General features: G+C 40.8%; 1 protein-coding gene across 2 annotated transcripts in view; it reads left to right on the top strand.

Moving 5' to 3' along the window:
- GNAS (GNAS complex locus) overlaps positions 1 to 20,958 on the top strand; it is a 145,588-nt gene that overhangs the window by 83,329 nt on the left and 41,301 nt on the right. For both annotated transcript variants that reach the window (XM_088528919.1, XM_088528922.1), the window contains exons 3-4: positions 8,343 to 8,397; positions 8,479 to 8,598. In XM_088528919.1, coding sequence (XP_088385045.1) covers positions 8,343 to 8,397; positions 8,479 to 8,598 — 175 coding nt within the window. The remainder of the gene's footprint in view (positions 1 to 8,342; positions 8,398 to 8,478; positions 8,599 to 20,958) is intronic.

Consider the following 20,958-nt stretch of genomic DNA (forward strand, 5'->3'; position numbering starts at 1 on the left):
CTAAGACGGAGAGGCAAGTTCCTTCCAAACCTCTTCTCTAGTGTTGTGTGCCTGAAGTGTTTCAGCTGATAAAGGGGTTGGTTATCACTAGAGAAATCAAGAGACTTTTAAGATTGACCATCTTCTGCTGCAAACAGTGATGACACTAGTAGAATTAAAATTGGGGAATTTAATGTTAGTCTATCTGGAGATATTGCATTGCAAGCTTTTTTTTTTTTTAATCTTTATCTCTTTGCATGTAAATGCAGCTTTTTTTTTTCTTTGTTTCAATGAGACAAAATATGTGGCATTGGTTTGCAATAAATAATATTCCCTGTGTAACAGAAATAACTATGGTATGTGCTGAATTGCTCAGTCTGTTGCTAGGAATATATATATGTGTATATATATATATGTGTGTATGTGTATATATGCACACACACGCGCACACACTTTTCTCCTGTTACTGTAAGCCTGGTGATTGTCTTCTATACATTGCATCATGCTGGGGCTGCTCTGGCGGGCTGCTCACTTGGCATCCAGTGCCCTGGCCGTTTTTATTTTAGGGCTTCTTTCCATTTAATGCTGGCGCTTAGCCAGCCGGGTACTTTTTTAGTTTAAAGCAGCGATGAGGTCATGTACCCATTATAGGAGCTGTTCCTCTCATCCTTGCGCTCATCCTTCCAACTTCTGAAGAGCTTGATTGCCATCGTTGCAAGGCTTCGTCTCCCATCCGTGTTGGAGAAGGTGCCAGAACCAGCACCAAACTGTGCCAGAGCAAAAGAAATTGGTCTCTCAAAACTAAAACAGAGGTTCTTCGGAAGTGCCTGCGAACTCAGACCAGGGCAAGATCCTCCTCATGTTTTAAAGCAAAGCCTCAGCCGTAGTAAGGAGGAGGAGGTGCTCAGTGTAACAAAGTGCTGGCTGGCACGGGGGCCCATGGTGAGGGAGGCTCCGCAGGCCCGTGCCACGCGGGATGCGGCGCGGGATGGCCCGGGATGCGGCCCGGGATGGCCCGCGGCGCTTGGGGACGTGTTGCTGAGCGGTGCCACCGCGCGTGCAGCTCTTCCTTCCCGTGCGGCTCCCACCGCAGGCGCAGCGCTGGAGAGGAGGGGAGTGTCGCCCGGGCTTCCTGGCAGCCCTTTGAAGCGGCTCTAGCAAAATGCAGGGAGTTGCGGAGGGCGAGGGGATGATTCAGCAAGTCTGCCGGAGCCCTCCCGTTCCTGCCGCCCGCAATAGGCCTGTCAGGCCCAGCGAGGAGAGGGTCGTGGCGGTGCAGCCGCAGAGCATTAGCCCTGCTAATTATCTTATCTGGTATCTTAAGACACAAAACGAAGCTTTTGAGGACAGGCTTTATTTGAATATGCTTTATTATCTGTATGTGGAGCAAGAAAAGTAATCTGATTTGGTGTCCATTGAATGCAGCCCGGAAGACTAGAAAACGAGTTAGCAATTTCCAAAGGGGTTGTAGTGGCAGAGGATGGATGAAGGGGTCTTTGTCAACCTCATGCATTGAAGAGCTCTTTGTGAACACTTTTATTTCTGTTTCTTTCCTAAACTACTGCTCGTTTATTAGTTGAGGTAAATGGAGCTGTGTAAGCAGAATTGCACTGCTTCATATTGGGTCTGTGATGGCCTCTTCGTGCCACTTGCAGGTATAAGGGGACTGCGAAACCAGCTGAACTGGTTCTACCTAGGAGTTCGCAAAGCTTAAGGGGAGCCCCAGGGAGGCTTAAGGCCAGCAGAGCATCCGTGTGCGGCTGCTGCACGGCTGGGGACACATGTGGGGACCGGGACACCGGGCCCTGCCACCCACCCATGGCGGGAGCCACCACGGTGGTCGGCCACGCTTGTTTTCATAACCCTGCCTGCGCTGCAAACAGGTAGGATGAAGCAGAATTTGGGGTGAACAGGGATGTGTTTGGGGATGCCTTTGGTGGTTGTGCAAAACAGTACCCTTAGCCCCCAACACTCTGGTGTAAATAATGGTCTAAACCAGCATGACTTCTGCCTTTGCCTATCTGCTTTTCAACAACATATATATATATTTCTTTTTGGGGGGAGTAGAGGGGAGACAGTAAAGCTATTGTTTTATCAGTGCTTCAGTAATTTGCCTTTTTTGCATTTGAACTCAACCAGGATTCTGTTTGCACTTCCACATTCCTAGGGTATGTTCAGCTCTTCTTTATGGCTACGTGGTAAGGTGTAGACCTACCTCCTGTAGGTACGTACTGTTCTGTAGTAAAACAAGCAATAGTAAAACAGTTTATGGTGCTTTTTTCCAGCACTTGAAGGGGAATTCCTGGAAGCCCAGCATGTCTTGTGTGTTGTGTGCACTACATTGCGTATCTGCAAGAGAGAGAGGGCAGCAATGGAGCAGCAGCAGGGATGCTGCATGATCCGTGTGTTGTCAGTGTTACTAGCTCAGCATCCGAGGTCTGCAGCGCTTTAGGTTATGTTTTGTCAAGTAGCCATATCTTCGGGTAGCCGTTTCATCTCACAGGGTGACAGGGTTATCGGGAGCAAAATATTAATGTGGTTAGAATATCTCCTTTCAATTTTGCTGCGAATTAGGACCCAGCTAAATCTTATTTCCTGTCTAAAAATGTTACAAAGTTACTGTCACCCAGCTGATGCAGGAGGGCTTTTGTGTAAGTCTTTTGTTGTTGTTCTTGAACTCTGTAAAACAAAAAATCCTTTAAAGTTATAAGAATTATGGAGGTGTCTCTGCGGTGTTGCATAAATACTTTGATTTGCAAAAGATATTCTGGTGGTTTTGCTATTGCATTGTAAGAGTCTCGTCTCTAGGAGTAGTGCTTTTGTCACAGGTTTAGTGTGTGTTATGTCTGCACAGAATTTTTGTAACGGAGATTGAAAGCAAAAATCTAATGGAGCTTCCTTGCAGAGCTGTGTGTGGAGGTCTCGCCTGCTTTGCTCTGTGTTTGTGGGGCAGCCTGACAAGTAGCACTGTTTTCATTTTCAGCAACTTCCACAAGGTGTAGTGAGCAAATATCAGTGCCTGTTTTAAGGGATTGTTATTAAATCCATGAGCATGCGTGAGTGCCAAAGACACTGCCTCTAGATGAGTAGCAATATTCAAAGCACACTTGCCTGTGCAGTGCATGATTTCCTGTGTTAGCTCCTGAATCATGTTGCTTCAAAAGCAGATCAGCATGTTAACTTCTGAGCCCCCGGCTGCTGAAATCCCTCATCGCTGCCCCTTTGGAGTTGCCATGCGCTTTCAAAGGTGAGCAGAAAGGATACAGCCCATGGCAACTTCCTCAGCTTTTGCACTTTTGCAGTGTGTGAAAGCAAACTGTCATGCACCTGTGTTGAAATAGGACCGTGTTGGGGTTTTCCTGAAAAGAAACCAGAGCCAAATCGCTTTTGTAAGATTTTTTCGCTTGGCTCTTGCCATATACTCGCAAGTTGAGTCGCTTGGCATGGGCAGGGGGAGCTTTTCACTACGTGGAATAACTACATCAGCAAGTTCAGGGGTGAGTGAATTTTGACAGTGCTTCAGAAAAGAAGCTATTTATAAGTTATACCCATCACCGAGAGTGGCAGAAGCCAGGTTGTTAACAGCCGTGTAAAGAAGACAAGGGCTAACATGCTGTAAATACTGATTATATTACATTATTACATTTTAATGCACTATATTAAAATAGTCTATATGACTTCCTAGACCATACATTTGCAATAGAGGTTTAAAGAGGTTTGCATTATTTGCAACAATCAATAAATAGTGTGAATCCTTAAAACTCTCTGGTAAGGTGGCAGATTAATTAATGAAGAACGTTTTAACGTGATATTTGAGGATTGTTACATAATGAAGAGCCAGTTATTTTAAGTAGACGTCCATGTGTCGCATGATATACTGTGTCCAAGCTGGTACACACTCTTCAGGATACCAGACATGCTCGCTTGTGGGGAAATAATGTATACATGGTATTAAATTGCAAACCATTACTCGGCATTATCTATCATGCTAAGGGTGCACTTGTGAAATCCCGTATTAAAACACAAACTGAGAAAGAAAAAACAGATATTTTCCCAGGATGACTGTTAGCATTTATATCAGCAATGTGCTAACAATATGCAAATAGTTTACGTTATGTAAAATATTCACGTTATAAAATTCTTAAGTATTCCTGTTCCAGAGTTTGTTGCTGCTTCACTCTGGAATTAATTGGCAATTACAATTTAAGGCCTCTTAACAAGAGGCCTTTTCTATTATGTATTATCTGCTCAAAGTCTTTTTATTTCCACTCAAGTGGAGCATCCCCCTGCATTAAATTCCCCTCTTCCATGCTTTTTCACCATGTCACTGTGCTTGTTTCCTAAAATACACTCAAGTCGGAGCACTTCCTATATAAAGTGTAGGCAGGGTTTAGACCATCATCCCAACATCTGTTTCTTCTCCTTCTCTTACCCCTGAGACGTTTACGTTGGATGAGCTGTATAGCTGGTCTCCTGGAAGGTCCTTTCCTGAACTTTAAATAATTTTTCTAAGTTCCCAGTAATGATTTTTCAAATTATCAAGAAGATAAATCAAAAATGAACATTAAAATGAAGTACGTTTGCTTTCTGATAGTCTGCTTGACTGTGTGTGCATTGCATAAGCTTTGATAAAGTCTGTCTAAAAATGCTGCCTTTTTATAGTGAAGCACAGGCACAGGTGGAGAAGTTCTTTACTAAATACTGATTAGGTTTGTTTTCCAGGAATATTTGATTTTCCTGACCTTTTATGACATTCTAATTTCATGTTATTTAAAATTAAAATGTCATTTTTTATAGTACTTTAATATAGAGTTTATTAGTTTTCCTGAAAGCTATGTGCAGTTTTCCTTTGGCCCATTTAAATATTGAAAACAGCAGGATTTGGGATTTTTCTTATAATCCCCAACTAATAGAGTTTAATACTTTGTTTGGCCTACCCTACACAGCCTAAACAAAAGTTTTAAACAAGATTAAAAGTATGGCCTTATTAACCCATGGCATCCAAATATACGCAAGAAGTTTGCAGGAACATCAGTCATTCACCAGTCGTGGTAGCGCGTTGCCATTTCTCATCTGGGCAATTTTTGCCAGATAAAATGGTCTGTGGGCCTGTGGCAGAGCAGCGTTTTATTTCTGCTGCTGTTCTGGCTGTGCTCTAGCCCTTAGGAATAAGAAATAGAAAAGGACATTTCTAAGACGTCCTTACAGAAAAGGACTTTTCTAAGGTGAACGTGGCACAGCCAGTAAGCAACCGGCCTCCTGAGTGAAAATAAAGTTCAGTTACTTTTTTGAAATTTCAAGTGGAATGTGCTGTGGTCTCAAAAATAATTCTGGCATTGTGAATGGGTAGCAGAGGTCACGTTGTAAGAACGGTTAGCTTTTATTTTCTGCATTTCCTCAGAATAAAATCAGTTGCAAAGTTGTGTTTTTTTGTTCTTAAAGATGGTCAGACCGGTGCTCAGGCTTTTGGATGAACGGTTGATGGACACGTTGCGTTATAGAAGAGTAAAGGATCCCATTGTCATGGAAAATTTACACTTGGTAAACATTACAAAACACAAAATGACATGATACATTCATTGCCGTGTAACAGGATTCCTTGTTTACTGGGCATGCTGTAGGGCCATGGCAACACAAACAGAAATAGGAACTCTGAGTGTTCCTGTTGTAAGGATGAGGGTGGTTATCCAGCAGTTTGTTAATGGCTGGAGTTGTGCATCCCTTGGTGTCCGTTACCAGCTCACGGCATTGCTGGAGGAGGATCTGGGAAGAGGTGCGAATGTGACAGTTTGACTAAACCTTAAAATAAAAAACACAGTTGTGCCCATTTGGAAGTATTTTATGATGTATGAGCAGGTAAATGTGCATTTAGGTAACATTCCAAGAAAATTGTCCACAAGTGTCTTGGGGGAGAAAATGTAATTTTATTTGACATTAGTCATAGAATCAGAAGACTTTCTAGATTTCAGTCTTTTTTTAATGATGTTCTAAACTAAATCATTTAATATGATGGAATATTATTTCTTACTTAGTCTTTTTAAAATATCATTGCTTTGCCCACCTTTTCAGCATATCATTGCCTTCAGTAGGGCAGAATGTGGATGTGTGACAAGTCCAGTAAGTTTAAAACCTCGTGGAACATTGGAGTCAGAATCAACGCGGAGAAGTTGCTTCTGCTGTTAGCGATCAATGTTTCCAGCTTTAAAATATTTCCAATTTTACAGCATTATTTGCTTTTGTTGTTGTTCTGATGCTTTTTAAAAAGTTGAATGTGACGTGTTTGCAACCATATGTGCTCTAACTGAAAAATGCAGGGTTTTTACACCAACCTTAAGTCTTGTTATGTGGCATTGATTTTTTTCTTAAGTCCTAGGGCAGTGGAAAAGGTTGAAGACGGGGAAGGAAGAGGGTGAAAAGGCCTCAGTTTCTCCCCTTTTTTCCTGTTGTATTTATTTTCCTTAGTTCAGAGCTTCTGGCCTCTCCTGGCTCCTTGCCTTGTTCCCATCAGCAGTGCCAAATCCCTGAAGCAAAAAAATGGTAGTCTTGAGATACAGCGGCTGGGGAATAAAGTGCTCTGCAGGTAGCCCCCGAATCCTACCGAAACCAGGAATTTATGTCTGTCTGATTATTGACGCTGTCCCCGTTTCGGGGCATGGAGCTTCACCAGCCCTCCGTGCCCGCTGCAGCGGCTGGCGCAGGCGCGCGGTGGCGAGGGGCTGCTGCCGCAGACACTCGTGTTCCTCTGCTCTGCGTTCGCCTGCCGAATCGGGCGCGTTTGCTCCGGCCGCGAAGCCGTCCCGAGCGAGGTGACTCGATGCTGCCGTTCGCTTTCATCAGCGTCGTCGCGTTGCCGCCGTGTCGGAGCAGCCGTGGACCGTGCGGCAGGGTGGAAGCGGCGCGCAGCCAGCGTGACGCTGCCCTCGCTGAGCCGCTTTTGTAAAGTTGTATTAATCATTCGGCGACCAAAATCCCCACCCCTCGGGGACATCTGCATCTGCCCTGTTATTTAAGCGCTGTGTTTTCTTTCTGCTCTTCCTCGGCATTCTTGCCTGGTGAACATGCTTTCAGTTTCGTTTTGGTGATTGTGAATGATTACAGAAAGGCAAAAGTAATAGAAAGCATTTGCAATAAAAGCACTTAACTCAGTAAAGTGAGGTTTTCGGGCTGTGGTCTTACACCGGGAAGAGCACTGTTCCTGTAAGGGATAAAAAAGCAAACTTACTGTAATGAGCATTACTGCTCTGCTCAGGGTACTGCTCTGGAAAGTGCCAGGGGTTTTCAAAATGCAAAATATTTAAAATAATTTTCTGCATATTCAGAAAATGAAAGGGTTTGTACAGCATAATTTAATAAAGATTAAAAGGTCACTGAGACAATTTAGGACTTTTTTTTTTAATCCTCAGTAATTACATGGCTAACTTGGTTTACCTCAAAGTAATAATTTTATTGTGTATAGCAAAAAATGTAATAATGTAAAAAAGATCTGTCGTGGTGCTCTACAATTAAGTTACACCTTACAAGCTCTAAACTAGTAGTACCTTTAGGATGCTAATTCCTGGTTTTACCAAATGTTTGACTATGCATTTCATTTGATTGCAGTATTTAGCATTGAAAATAGCTCCTGTCAGAGTTGCAAACAGCATGTATAAAGAACCATACAAATATAACGGAGGCAAGAGTTTACACTCTAGTTTGCTTGAGCTTGTCTTTTAATTTGTCTGCCATTAGTCCCAAATGAACATGCTCATATGCAGAATTCAGAGTGCTTTGCTAGCTTATACTGCTTGTAGTTAAAAGCTAATTTTGCATGTCTGGATTAGCCCTTTATTATTTATTTTAAGTTTGGTGTCCAAACTGCAAGTTTGAACCCCTCTGTCAGGTTGAATTCTTTATCCTTCTCTGCTCTGACATTATTTTCATGCTTTAATTTCTGTGTACCTTGCGGTGCTTTGGTCTCTTTTCATTTGTTTCTGCTTTTGGTAAGTTGCACTTTTTTTTTTCTATTTATTTCCAATCTGTGCTTTTCTAAGTAACATCCAAGTATTTCTAGTATTTTACGTTCAAGTGAATCAAAATCTGCTTGATTTTGCAGAATATCTTAGTTCCGTTCTGTCTAAGTCTGCAATAAGTTTTTATTTAAGTGCAATTAGATGCTGCCTTTGAATAGAAATAGATGCTATTCGGTAGACAAGTTGTGAGATATTTAATTGGGTCTGTCTACAGAAGGATTCAGAGACTGAAAGTAGTTTAGTCAATCGTAACAATAGAAAGCAATAGAAAAGAATAGAACTTGTGTTCTGCTTCAGAAAGATTTTCTGCTTTTATGGCTTATAAATTCAATCGTGTGTTTTTTTTAATTGCAGGGAGAAGAAAATGAAAATTCAGGATATTAAAAACAATATTAAAGAAGCTATAGAGGTAAGCTTGCAAACCACTGTTTTTAACTATTCAAAGCTAAATGCTCAAACATTATCTCTAACAATATTTTTCTCTCCATAGACAATAGTGACAGCAATGGGCAATTTGGCACCTCCGGTTGAACTAGCCAATCCAGAGAACCAGTTTCGAATCGACTATATCTTAAATTTAGCTAACCAGATAGACTTTGATTTCCCACCGGTAAGTAAATAATTCTAATTGGCTGAAATCATGCTTTTTCTTCTTTTCCCCCCCGCTTTTTTTTCCCCCAAATGGTTATTTTTCACTCTGCTGTATTTTTACAAACCTGTGTGCCACGGCAGGTGTCTTGCGTAGGTGCTAATCGAACAAACTGAGTAACAGCACAGCTCAAATATTCACATTGATCCTTCTGAACACAAAGGCACTTGAAAAAATCAGCTAGATCCAATGGGCAACTCTGGCAGCAGTGTCTGGATATTGCTGGGAATTGCCCTGTCCAGAAAGGGGGAAGATCCGTGGTGCAGCTGTCAGGGGTAACTAGCTGGTGTTTAGAGATGCTGCATTTCTCTCTTTCGGAAGAACAGCAGAGCTTCCTTGCTGATTTAGGCGTGCTCTGCAACAGCCAGGATGTCTCTGCAGCTTCCACATGGCGTGTCCTTGCTCACGACCCTCCCAGTGCTAGTTAATGATTCCAAACCCTGGAAGCCCCAGACTAAATGCAGAAAGTAAAAGTATTTGCGTGATGATGCAACTTTGTGTCCCCTCAGTGTGAATAGCTTCTGCCATGTCTCAAGCTGGCAAGATACTTTTATTAATTACTGTGAAGTACAGATGCTTGTAGAACTGCAGGAGTGTGATTCCAAAGTTGTCTTCTCCCTCTCCAGTGCTCCTGAGGGCAGGAGTTGTTGTGATGGGTTAAAGTCATGGTCTGCTTGCACCACAGTTTGCTTTCCAGTGTAGTCAGCACCAGATATCTGAAAGGAAAGTGCAAGTGCAAATAATAATCTTATGTGGGATAGTTTGCGCTGTGGCAAAGTTGTGGTAACTCTGTTTTATAACCCCTACTGAACAAGCTAGCCTGACAGATAACTCTTACAAATCTTGATGCTTCTGAGAATTTCTCTGCTTTTCTCAGGTTCTCTTGGTTTTCTTTTTTGTTTGTTTTATTTCTTCTCAATTTTCAAAGTCCAACAAACGTAGGCTGACAGAGAAGGGAAGTGTTGATACTTTGTAGCCCACAAGTATGATATTAGTCATTTTAGCCTAAGGAATCTTAAATAAATTGGTCCTTTTTGAGATCGTGACACCTCTTCAATTTTGGCACCTCTGTTACAGCTATGCGCAAGAATATTCAGGGCCTTCATACACAGTCCCCCCCTTTTGGGGGAAGTGAGGGCAAAGAATTTGATGTTTTGAAGACAGATAGTTTTAGAAGAATATTTGAGGGAGAGCAGACAGCTCCTTATGGCTCTCGCGCTGCCCGTGGTTCTGTGATCGCTCAGGTTGGGATCTCCAGCAATGTCCTCACCAGTTCCTGTGACCTACATCTTACTGAGTGCTTGAGTTTTGTCTTGTATCTCGGAGAGATACCTTCAATGGGACTGCAGTGATATTATGGGTGTATATTTTGCCTCTGGAATCAAGGAGTAGTAGTGTAGTCGTAAGGACTAGTATGAATTATAGAGTAAACCCTACCTAAAGGTAAAATGTATCTGATTTCTCAGTTTATCTGCATGTAGGTTATACTTCTTTTGCACCTGAAAAACTGAACCTAAATATTAATTGTGCCTATTAAATCAAGTTAAGATCCAGAATGTTCCTGAATCCCAATTCTCAGTACATAGTACATGAAATACAAGATTCATATGGACTCTGTTATAGATTAATTAAAAGCATTTTAATCAAAAAATAATGTCGTTAAGGTGGAAAGAATAACCTTATGTTAGCTATGCTTCAGAGTAACTCTTCAGTGTATGTTTAATGTTATTTAACCAAACCGTGTCTCATTCATTTATTTGGCTGCATAGGTTCCCGGTCACTGTTCTGCATGTGTTGCAGTAATGAGATGCACTTGGTATATATTGTAAACTCATGTTCATATTTTTCTAAGCAGTACTTCAGTAAGCTGTCCAGAAAGCAGCATTTCCAAGCAGTGATTCAAAATCAAACAGAAATTTAGTACTGCTATTGTGTTTTTGTGTTTTATTTGGATTTTCTTTGGTGGTTTTAAATTATGTTCAGGCCACATAATTTCTTTTCCAACTGCAGAAGTTTTTCTTTATAAGTGGCCTCATTCTTCTCGCATACCTGAAAGAGTAGTTTAAATTTAAAAGTTTAAAATACTCTCTAAAGACTTCAAAATTATCTCTTGTGCAAGCAGGGCTAAAATTCAAGTCTTCTTATCATATCCAGCGGTGTGTGAAAGGCAGAAGAAAAACTAAAGGAAGCCTAAAGGTAGCAGCTTTGCCACGCTGTGGTGCTAGGGTAGATCTGGCTCTCTGGGGTTCAGATGGCAGTTGATGTCTTCTGATATGGGAGCTCTCTTCTTCTGCCACTCCACCTGCTTGCTTTGCAGTTTTGACTTGTAGGAAATGTGTGTCAGTTCCATATACGGTAATACATTTCTTAAAAGAAAAAAAATAAAGAAAACAAGAAACAAGTTAAGAACAATGTTGATATAGTGCAATGCTAGATTAAACATTCTCTTTAAAACTGAAAAAAATACGTTGAGGACTTCTAAATCAGTACGTTTGCTATTAAGCAGTTAAATTTTTTGAATGCAAGTAGTAGCATATGGAGGAAGGAATGTAGCAGTGCTTACTGAAAGGAGTTCTGTCCCCATAATCATGCTGATGGCTTAAAGTACTGCAGTACTTAGATTTATTTTTTTTAACTTTTTTTTCCACTCTGGCAAAATAAGTTATGCTGATTTAGCCTGAGAAATTGCAAAGTTCTGTGCAATGGACATGTTAGAAATTTGTTTAAAAGACAGGTGTGACAGGTTACACACATTGTGCACTTACACTGCATTTTCTGATGTATCTCTATTTGTTGAGATTGCATGAAGGTAAATAAATAGTCCTTATATGACATTCCTGCTGGAAAAATAACCAGTAAATAAAAGAAGAACATGTGAGCACAGCTTCAAACTGCAATAGGCTCTTTTGCTAGCATTGTTTATGTTGTCTGGAAATATTAGTGATGGTGGTAAAATATCTGTGGACCACTATAAGTCGTGTAAAAGCATTTTGCAGGCATGGATACCTGGTCAGGATTTTTGGTTTTGGTCACGTAAATCACCTAAAATGTTAGTATTTTTAAGAGTATGAACATGGGTATGTTAAAAACCTGTGGAGAATGCTAAGTAGTAAAATTCGGGCCAAACAACAGAATCCTAAGCTGTAGTTTGTATGTTAAGTATTTTCTGGCTTAATTTGTTGTCGGTTTCTAAAATAACTTGAGGACATAGTAATTAGTCCTTCAGGGCTAAGAGTCATCAGGGCTAATACAATACTGTTCTGATTTTATTTTGCCAAATACTTTGCCTCTTTTTGGTTACAATCTATGCTTATTATTATTAGATTTATTGCATGGTCTTTTTCTTAGAGCAGAATGGGGTGGAAATAAGAGAACTCCAATCAGCTATGCAGAGCCTAGTGTTCGTATGGATAGCAGTGATTAATACTGTGGTTGCTATTCTGTTCACAACACTGGGAATGTCTTCTAGCTAAAATGATGGGGCGTTCAGTGATCAAGTGTTGCCACAGAAGTCTACCCCAGTTTGGATGAGCACTGAGAGTAGCAGAGAGATCAGGTCCTCTCGGAGAAGCACTGAGACCGCAGCTCTCGTTTTTCTAATACATCACCATGCCAGTTCTTGATGGAAGATTGTTCTTTTTAAGGCATTATCATTGCCTCTTACTCGAGTTGACTTTTTACCGTGCTCTTAAATTACCACTAAGCAGTATGATGAGTTTAAGCAAGAAAAGAGGAAATCGAAGGAAAAAAAAAAAAAAAAGTTAATCAAACTGAAACAGCTGAGAGAGCTGAGGAATTTAATTCTAATAATCAAGGTGTTTGTAAATGTGGTGAAATGAGGTGGTGGTCTTTCCACCTCAGAAATGAGGTGGTGGTCTTTCTCTGTGGATTTATTGGTTCAGAAATGAAGGCACACTGGTGTTACTGCTGTTGGGGTTGTGTTTTACCATTTTATATTAAGCCAAATGAATTTGTAGATGGTTTATAAATTAAGAAATGAACTGTGCTCATCTTTGAGATTCTCTAATGAAACAAGCAGAAAAGTCGGTTTGCTTTGAACAACTTGAGATCCTACTTGAGTTTGTGCTATAAGTGCTTTCTTAGGCATCTCACACTAGCTAAATCCTCTAGGGTTAAGTTTTACTCTAAATTTTCTGTGTAACCAGATTTACATGTGCTTTACAGTGACAACATAGTATTTAAGAATAAAGATCTTGCAAATCAAAATTTAAGACTATTGTTACCACTTTCCCATGTGGTAAAATTAAAAATAAAAGCAAATGATGCTTGTAGGTGAGGATTTCAAACCTCTGTCACAGTTGTCCCTCAATGCATGAGGATAAACATAAAGCACATTTGTACTTGTATGTTTTGAATGTCAAAGTTAGCTTTGCCCAAAATTTCTGTGGATTTTTGCTAAGTCTCACTGACTTCTCTATCTGTTTCAAATATAGGGTGATGCTGGACTAGCTGGGTTAGGGTTGGTATTTTTATTCCTGCTCCGCATACCAGACAGTGGATAGGATATTTTCTCCATCCCTGATACCAACTATATTAGTGGCCTCTTTCTCATCCTTTTCTTTTAGCTCTTACTTTTGGGAAGAGGAAAGGAAATGCTCTCGTCGTGTGAGCATTTTTCTTTCCACGAGCAACAGTTTGAACCAAGCTGCCAAATAGAGTGTATTTATTTTGGGTTGTAGTCCTTTTATAATTCTCTGGTTTTAATAAAATATTCAGAGAAACAGAACAGTATTTACCACTGCCTATTTTTAATTCATCTGGACCCAGATGAGTCAGATGAAATCCTGAAAGTGCCATAGTAACTTTGGAAAGGTAGTAAAACACAAGCATTAGGTTTTGGAGTAAGAAATAATTGTGGAGTTAATCCAGCACACAGCTGTCTAGATCAAGGAAGATATATATTTAGAGGAGAAAGGGTCCATTTTGGGTGTGCTGCTGGTGAGATTGTCTGCAGGTCCTTTGGTCCCAGTTTATCTTTTATTACCCTGCCCTGCTGTAGTTATTTGGGCTCTCCCGCTGCCGGTGCTGTGGACAGTGTGACTCTGGTTTCTGGTGGTGCCTTTGAGGCTGGTTTTCCCCCCGCCAGCTGCAGCCTCAAAGGCCCCTCGACTTCCCAGCCGGCCGCAGCCATCGGTCCCTGTCCCCTTGTGTGTCCTGGGCCACTTGCCCCTGGGCCTTCGCTTGGGCCCCTGGAGTAAATCAGCCCATTGAACCAATCCGGGTTAAAAATAACGTGAGGAACCATTCCTCATCTCTCGTCTATTTTGGGGAAGTTATTTTTAACAGCCTGGTTTATGACGTGGCCCACGGAGGGTTTGGTGCGACCCAGGTGGTGCAAGATGTAGTGCTGGGTGGTAATGAGCAGCTGGTTAGAGGTGGGGTAGGAATTCCTCAAAATGGTTTTGGCACTGAAATCCTCGAGAAAATACAGCCTCAGGGAGCAAGGGTGCAAACTGGGCTTCCTTTGCTCCCATAGTGTCCCTTAACTCCGGAGGCAACAGGACAAGATCCCTGCAAAATATTTTAATGCAAGAGTTTGTCAGTAAAAAGAAATGAGAAATGCTGTGGTATGGGGAAGGGGTGCGATCCTGCAGCCTCCAGCAGAGCCTTCACTTCCCCTTGTTCAAGCCTCCATTACATTATCTTCACGGAGCAGGTCCTTCTAGATGGACTTCCACATCGTGCGGTTCAGCCTGTTCACCTGATCAGAGGTTAACAAGACGGAAACCAAGTTCCCCTTCCTCTGCTTCCATCGTAGAAGTCAGTTCTTGAATACGGGTTAATTAAAGGATTATTTGGAAGCTTGTTAGCATAGGGACTCTGAGACAGACAGGCACTTTTAATGCATTTCTGTTTCTCATAATTGAAACAAGTATGGTTACTAATTATTTGCAAATGACTCTCAGGAAATCTTTGCTTTTGTCCACGTGGATGGAGGGTACAAAACTTTATCACAGATGAACAGCGATATCCTGAGAATTCTCTGGCTAAAGCAGAAGGTCTCTGATTTTTCAATTTCAGCTTTTCTTCAATTTCAGGCTGCAATAGCTTTGCCTAGTTCACATCCTAACACAAAGGTTTTAGTTTGTGAATAGTTAAAATGAAACTATATCATGATTTTACATAAAGTAGCATCTGACCTTTTTGCTGAATAGAAGTTATTTTGATGAGTAAGTAAAGGCCAATCTTACTTAAATTATCATCTAGTGCCTAAGTTCCCAAAGAGATTTCCTTTCCGACGGCCTCCTGTTTGACAGCAGTTGTCCTAGTAAGTCCTTGCTTGGCTTGGGGTGGGTGCAAGGTCCCCCTTGAGGTGGTGGCGGAGGTGCTGGATATAAATAATAACTTTGTTAATTATGTAGGAGAATCTGTAATTGAGGGAAGGTTTTTTTTTTTTCCTTTATTGAAGGAGAATTAGATTTTTTTAAAAAGGTGTTTCTGCAGTAAAATATATTATCAGAAGCAGTGTGTGCATACACAGTAAATCTTTGATATAGGAGGATATTTCTTTTTACACCTAACTGTAAAGCTATTTAAATGAAGTGAAAAATATTCATGCTGTATATGTTTTCAATGCCAAAGTTATCCAGAAATTCAAAACATTGACTAGGAACCTGGGCTGTGTTGAAGTGAAAAACCATCTGTACATCCTGCTGCACCTGAGTGGTCTTAAATGGGGCAGCATCTGCTGGAGCAGCTCTTGGCCCACCTTGCTACAATCCAAATTTTATTGCCTGTAACAGCAATTTCTGACTGCAGTGGAAATGAAGATGCTGCTAGTTCATATGCTTCAGTTTGCTACATGCATTGTATAAAGCATATTTGGTGCAAGAAGTGCAGATATCATCTAGAAAACTGTAAGAATGTGCTCTTTGAATTCTGCAGTGTTTTTTACTGAGCTATTCATGTAGTTCAGCTGAAAGCCCATGAAGTATTTCCATAAATCCAGAACTTTTAGATGATGACACTATCTGCACATCTTTTCCGTAGTGTAGTCATTTTTGTAGTGCAAAAATAATAAGAAAAGCTATTATTCTGCTCTACTGCTTCTTTAGCTAGCATCCAGAGTAATTTGTATATCCATTAAATTCTCACCAGACAGTATTTATAGGCTCATAAGTTCACATTTGGAAATTCATGTGAAGAAATTTCACTTAATTTCTGTTGATACACCTTCTTACACCTTCTTTTGCTTTTCCTGTAGCATTTTTGAAGTACGAGAACAGAGTAATTCAATTTGTACTGAAATAAAAGTGCTGTCAACTTTTTTTGATCACAGTAAGAGAGTATCACAAAATATTGCTGTATGTGTAGATTGTGTAAAATTTCACCTCTAAGCCTGTGTGGCATTACAGCTGTTGGAAGAGAGAACACAGTGTGCACATTGCCTTGTGGACATATCTTTTGGGCAATTAAAAAAAAAATACCTTCTGGGCAAAAAGAGTTTGCAACTTGCAAAGACTAGGAAATGTGATGATAAACATACCTCTAAAAACTCTTGAATATGGAATTTTAATTGTCTCAGATGACTAAAAAGATGAGCTTAGATTAGCATGAAAGTAGCTACAAGGAAAGAATGAAAACTACTGCGGTCAGTTTTACATTTTGATTCTTTGAAATGTTCTTACACTGCCATGTTTTGGGTTCCAAACTCTGCATGGGATATTTATATCCCCACAAAACGCTTTTCCTTTTTAAACTGTTAAGTATTGCTAATGCTCTTAGATTAAAAGCCTGTTTGTTTTGAAGAGGAATTTAAATGCTGATTAAGCATTTTCATTTACACATCAGAAATACTTTCCCACACGTCCCTCTGTGCTAAATATAAAGTACTTTTTCATCATTCTGGTGCAAAACACAATGCGCTGCAGTGTTGCAGAGTTGTGCAGAGTAACCGTTTTGCACCCGCGCTTTCCCGCAAAGCCAACTCAGGGAAGGTGCCTGGGCATCCCCAGGGCTGGACCGCGTCGGTGCGAGCTGCTCGCCGCCCCTCGCGTGCTTTCTGCAGGTACCGTGTCCCCTGCATCCACACGTGCGTCCGTGTTCAGCCCATTTCTTGCAGTGCCGCTGCTTCTCTGTAGTGGCATAACATTGTAAAGTCATTTCATTGGACTGTTTGTTTAAAATTTATAATTATATGTGTTACACAAAAGCAACTAAGCAATGTCGTGTCAAAGATGTTTTCCAAATCCTAATTTAAGACTCAAAGGAAATTGCTCAAAAGTTGTATTAAACCTTCTTTCCTAGTCAGGGGTCTGCGAAAATAGCTGTCTGTCCCAGTGTCTCCATTACCTTTCTCCCCTACCCTAAGAGAGAGCCAAAACGGTAGAGGAGGCTTTCTGTGAGCCTTTTGTGCTAGCAGTACTTTTAATTCATTCATGAATTGCCACCTTTCCAAGTGTGAGTATATTGGAAGAAGCAGAGAAATATTGATTCCTTGGTTTAAAATTGCTGGGGAATTTTAACATAATGGGGAGCCGAGACCACGTGTCAACTTCCTTCCTAATGCCTTAAGCAAAAGCACCTTCTTTCTCTGTATTGAGAGTGATGCTTTTAAAATAAAACTTTTGTGGAAGAATTAGATCTGAGCAGTGCTCAGATATCAGCAAATTCCTCTTCAGTGGTATCTTATGAAAGCAGAAATAAAAGGGAAATACTGTGGTATTATGTCAGGGAGGCCTTTCAGCAAAAGGCACGCTGTCGGGGCCGGGTGTGGGCTTGTGCAGTGGCCCCTTTCTTTCTAAATACTGAGGGCTTCTGAAACTCTTGACAAATGCTGGAAGATTTAAATTCAAACTTAGCAGGAGTTTCTTAACCACAAACCCTTTCCCATCACCCATTCCTCTCCTCACAGCCACAACTAGTGTAAGCTGTTCTGCTAGAAACGTGACGGTAGGTGCTATAAGCAGAAGCTCAAAAGAATTCAGCATCTTTCTTGCTTCTAAACATGAAAAACTGTTGGTGAAGAGAGCGCAGCATCGCAGCAAGCGTTTCCGACGGCGCCGTGGGGAGCGCCGAGCGCTCGGTGCTCTCCCGAGGAGCTCGGGCTGGCCGCGGGCCAGGAGCCGGAGCTCGCTGCAGCTCGCCCTAGGTATGTGTTTCCTTTGTGATACCGGCCGCGTGTTTGCCCGAAAATAGCAAGCAATAATTAACACTTGTTCACGCCAGTAGGAATGCAGATGTTTCCCTAGCCAACTACGTGGCTTATGCCGCCTGTTTAGAGACATGGAGCGCGTTTTACCACCCCTGCCCAACTGGAGGGAGGCTGATGAGGGGTCGTTGGTTGCCTTGAGTGAAACGTGCCCGTGCTGCTGACTGTCACACAGGTAAACCCCGTGTCCCCCCGCTTCCTTTGAACACGTGAAGGAGTTTGAAACCAGTGGTCACGTTGCTGAACACCTTGGGAAGCAAACATCTCCAAGATCCAGTTTTTCAGTTAGAGCCCGAGTTCGATCTTTAAATTTATAAGGGGACGACCTATTTAAAACTCTTATTATGAAATGTACAGTTCCATGGGACACTGAACTTTGCCCAGGAATTGAATCCCAGCTTTAACCACAACATTGTGTAATGGTTGTACACACCTTTTAGTAGGTAGTTTTTTTTTTTCCAGTGGCATTGGCTTTTGCTGGAATTAGTAAATAAACTGTTCTAATGACAGATCCACCCTACATTATATGTTACAAAGGAAGGGTAATGTTGCATGACCATGCTAAGGCTCTTGTGAACATGGTGTCATAGTTGTAATTACTGTGCCAACATTTTTGCCTGCCAACATCCTAATGCCTATAAAACATTGCTTCATAAACATTTTTTTTAAAAAAGTCCCTTGAGTATTTGTATATTCGGAGGGAACAAAGCCTTGTAGACATTATGTTCAGATTTTTTCTTTCATTTTCTACTATTTTTTCCTCTTAGAATGCCTCTCAAAAGCCGGTCTTGGTTCCTTAGTTTTTCCCAGGCCACTTAGTCTCTTGAGGATTTTTTTTTTTTAAACAGCTAAAAACTTATTCAACCTCCTCACATCCTTCAACACTTTCTCTGGTTTGACTTTTAATAAAGCCACTGTTTACCTGGCTGTAGTTTACTCAAGTTTTCTCATAAAAGTAGATTTTAAACTTGATTAGACTCTGCACTACTTCTTCTCTAATCCAAAATTCTGCAAGTAAGTTCCTTCTGGAATGCAGTACAGTTTTCCGTTCATCTCTTGTACATGATGATTTCAGCCTTTTTTTTTTTTTTTCCCCCCCCCCTTCTCTCTAGAGGTTGGCTTAAACTCCTGTAAGTGAGTACAAGCGGTTTTGAGATGTTGCTGATTGATTCATTATATTGGGAAACTTTCAGCAGGAGGAGCAAAGCATCTTCTAATAAATAAAACAAGTACTTTTAAATACTGGTCTCTCCACATATGTGTCTTTCTAATTAATACAGTGTTACAGTGTGAGGAGAGACAGTTCTCCCTGGCCATCAGCAAGGTCATGGTCCCTAATACTTCTCTTGGATAAGACCTAAAGAGGGTTTTCCAGACTGTGGATTCTCTCATGGTTTCACAGAAGCAAAGGCTGCCAGTTAGGGTTTAGGCCCAGATTCAAGCTATGTCCCTGCCTGGTGTGAACTCGCTCCAAGTCAGGTTTGGATTTGTGTTACATTAATTGCAGTGATCTCTTTGCCTCTTTCGGGTGTTTTTAGCACCATGAAGTGTGTAAAATCTGGTCTGGTGGTAAATAACTGCTATAGTCTTAACATAATTTTTAGCAACGTGCTTCTCACCTAACTTGGTGATTTCTTCCTGTCATCAGTTTTGTTGATTTCTGTTGCTTTCCCCGGCTTCAGCTGCAGTTTAAACAGTATCTTGAGTGCATGTTGTAAAACTGCAACTGTTGTGAGTTTGGAGGAGTTTTTTGTTTTGTTTTCATTTTTGGAGATCTGTAAAGTTGAATATTTTTTCAGTTTTAAACCCACATAGGACAACAAAGGGCAACATGAACACAGTTGGCAAATAAAATGGATTGTTTGGAAACTCACGTTTAAATCTTGTTTATCATAGAATATTGTCTTGGACCAAGTTGTTACTTAGCAGTTTTTGTTTATTTAAGCTGTTTTATTAAGAATTCCATTATGCAGCACAAGGGAAACCTGTGATGCTGCTGCAGAGTATGTTACAGGAAAACACGCCAACAAATGAATCAGTGTTATGGAAACAAAAACCAGACATGTAAGGACTAGTTTTCTGGCTATTTCTTTCCAGGAAACTTCCTTGCTACTTCCAGTTAGTGTGTTGACCAACTCGTTGTTTTTAAAGATCTTTCACAAATTAGAACTACTTTATTTTAAAAAAGTCTCCAAATGTCTTCATTTTTCTGGTGTCCTCTGAAGCCAGTTTTTCACCTAGATATATAACGAAGCTTGTGTTTTATCCTGGCCTTCCTTAGTAGTGCTCTGGGCTCTACTTCATGCCTTAAGGAAGATGTTGAGAATTTCTTTTTTTTGTTGTTGCTACTGTTATTCCTAAATATTATTGCAGGGTCTTGATTTTTGCAAATTTAATTTTGTATATGTGTGTGAGATCAAAATCTGCTTTTAGCAACTAGCTAGTGTGTCTTAATTCCAAAATCGGTCACTTTAGCATAAGGAGTCTTCTGTAAAAGCTAGAGTGGAGCTCTGTAAGCCTGGTTTACATTTCAGCAGCTTTTTACTGGTGAACGCCTTTATAGCAGTCAAACGATTCCTTAGGAAAGGATGTTTGTGTTTGGCTGTGATAAGTCAGGTTGTTGAGGCTTAAAAAAAAAATACTGCTTTTTTATGTGGTAATCTATGACTTGCTGTAGATCCTGATCTTGAAATGCTAATAGAAAGTTCGAAGAATATGGACTTTAATTTTTTTCCAGCTCACATGGACAGTTAATAATCATACTAAAAATGTTGCCTAAATATTGCTGGTACCGTTAGATTAGCAGGACAGATGAAACGCAAGTCTGATTTGCAGTATGAAATATTTTATTGCTCATTTGGCCACACAGATCCATGCATTATGGTAAAGGAATAGATGTTACCTTGGATTTTCAGGTCTGGGCTGCAGTGTGGGGAGGGCTCTTCTGAAGGGTTTGCAGCTGGGCTGGGTATTGGCAGTGTGTTTGCTAGGACCAGGAGCTGCATTCACTTTTCTTCCTTTTAAAGAGCCTCCTTGGAAATGTTTTTTTCTGCTAGGTATGGTAGAGTTGATGAGTTGTTTGAAATAATTGTTTCATTCCAGTTCTATACCAGAACATCGTAGTTATAGTAGGAAGGAGTTGCGGGTGA

The sequence above is a fragment of the Tinamus guttatus genome, unplaced genomic scaffold, assembly GCF_059628265.1.
Source record: "Tinamus guttatus ecotype Peru unplaced genomic scaffold, ASM5962826v1 Tinamus_guttatus_pri_ptg000027l, whole genome shotgun sequence".
Taxonomy (NCBI): domain Eukaryota; kingdom Metazoa; phylum Chordata; class Aves; order Tinamiformes; family Tinamidae; genus Tinamus; species Tinamus guttatus.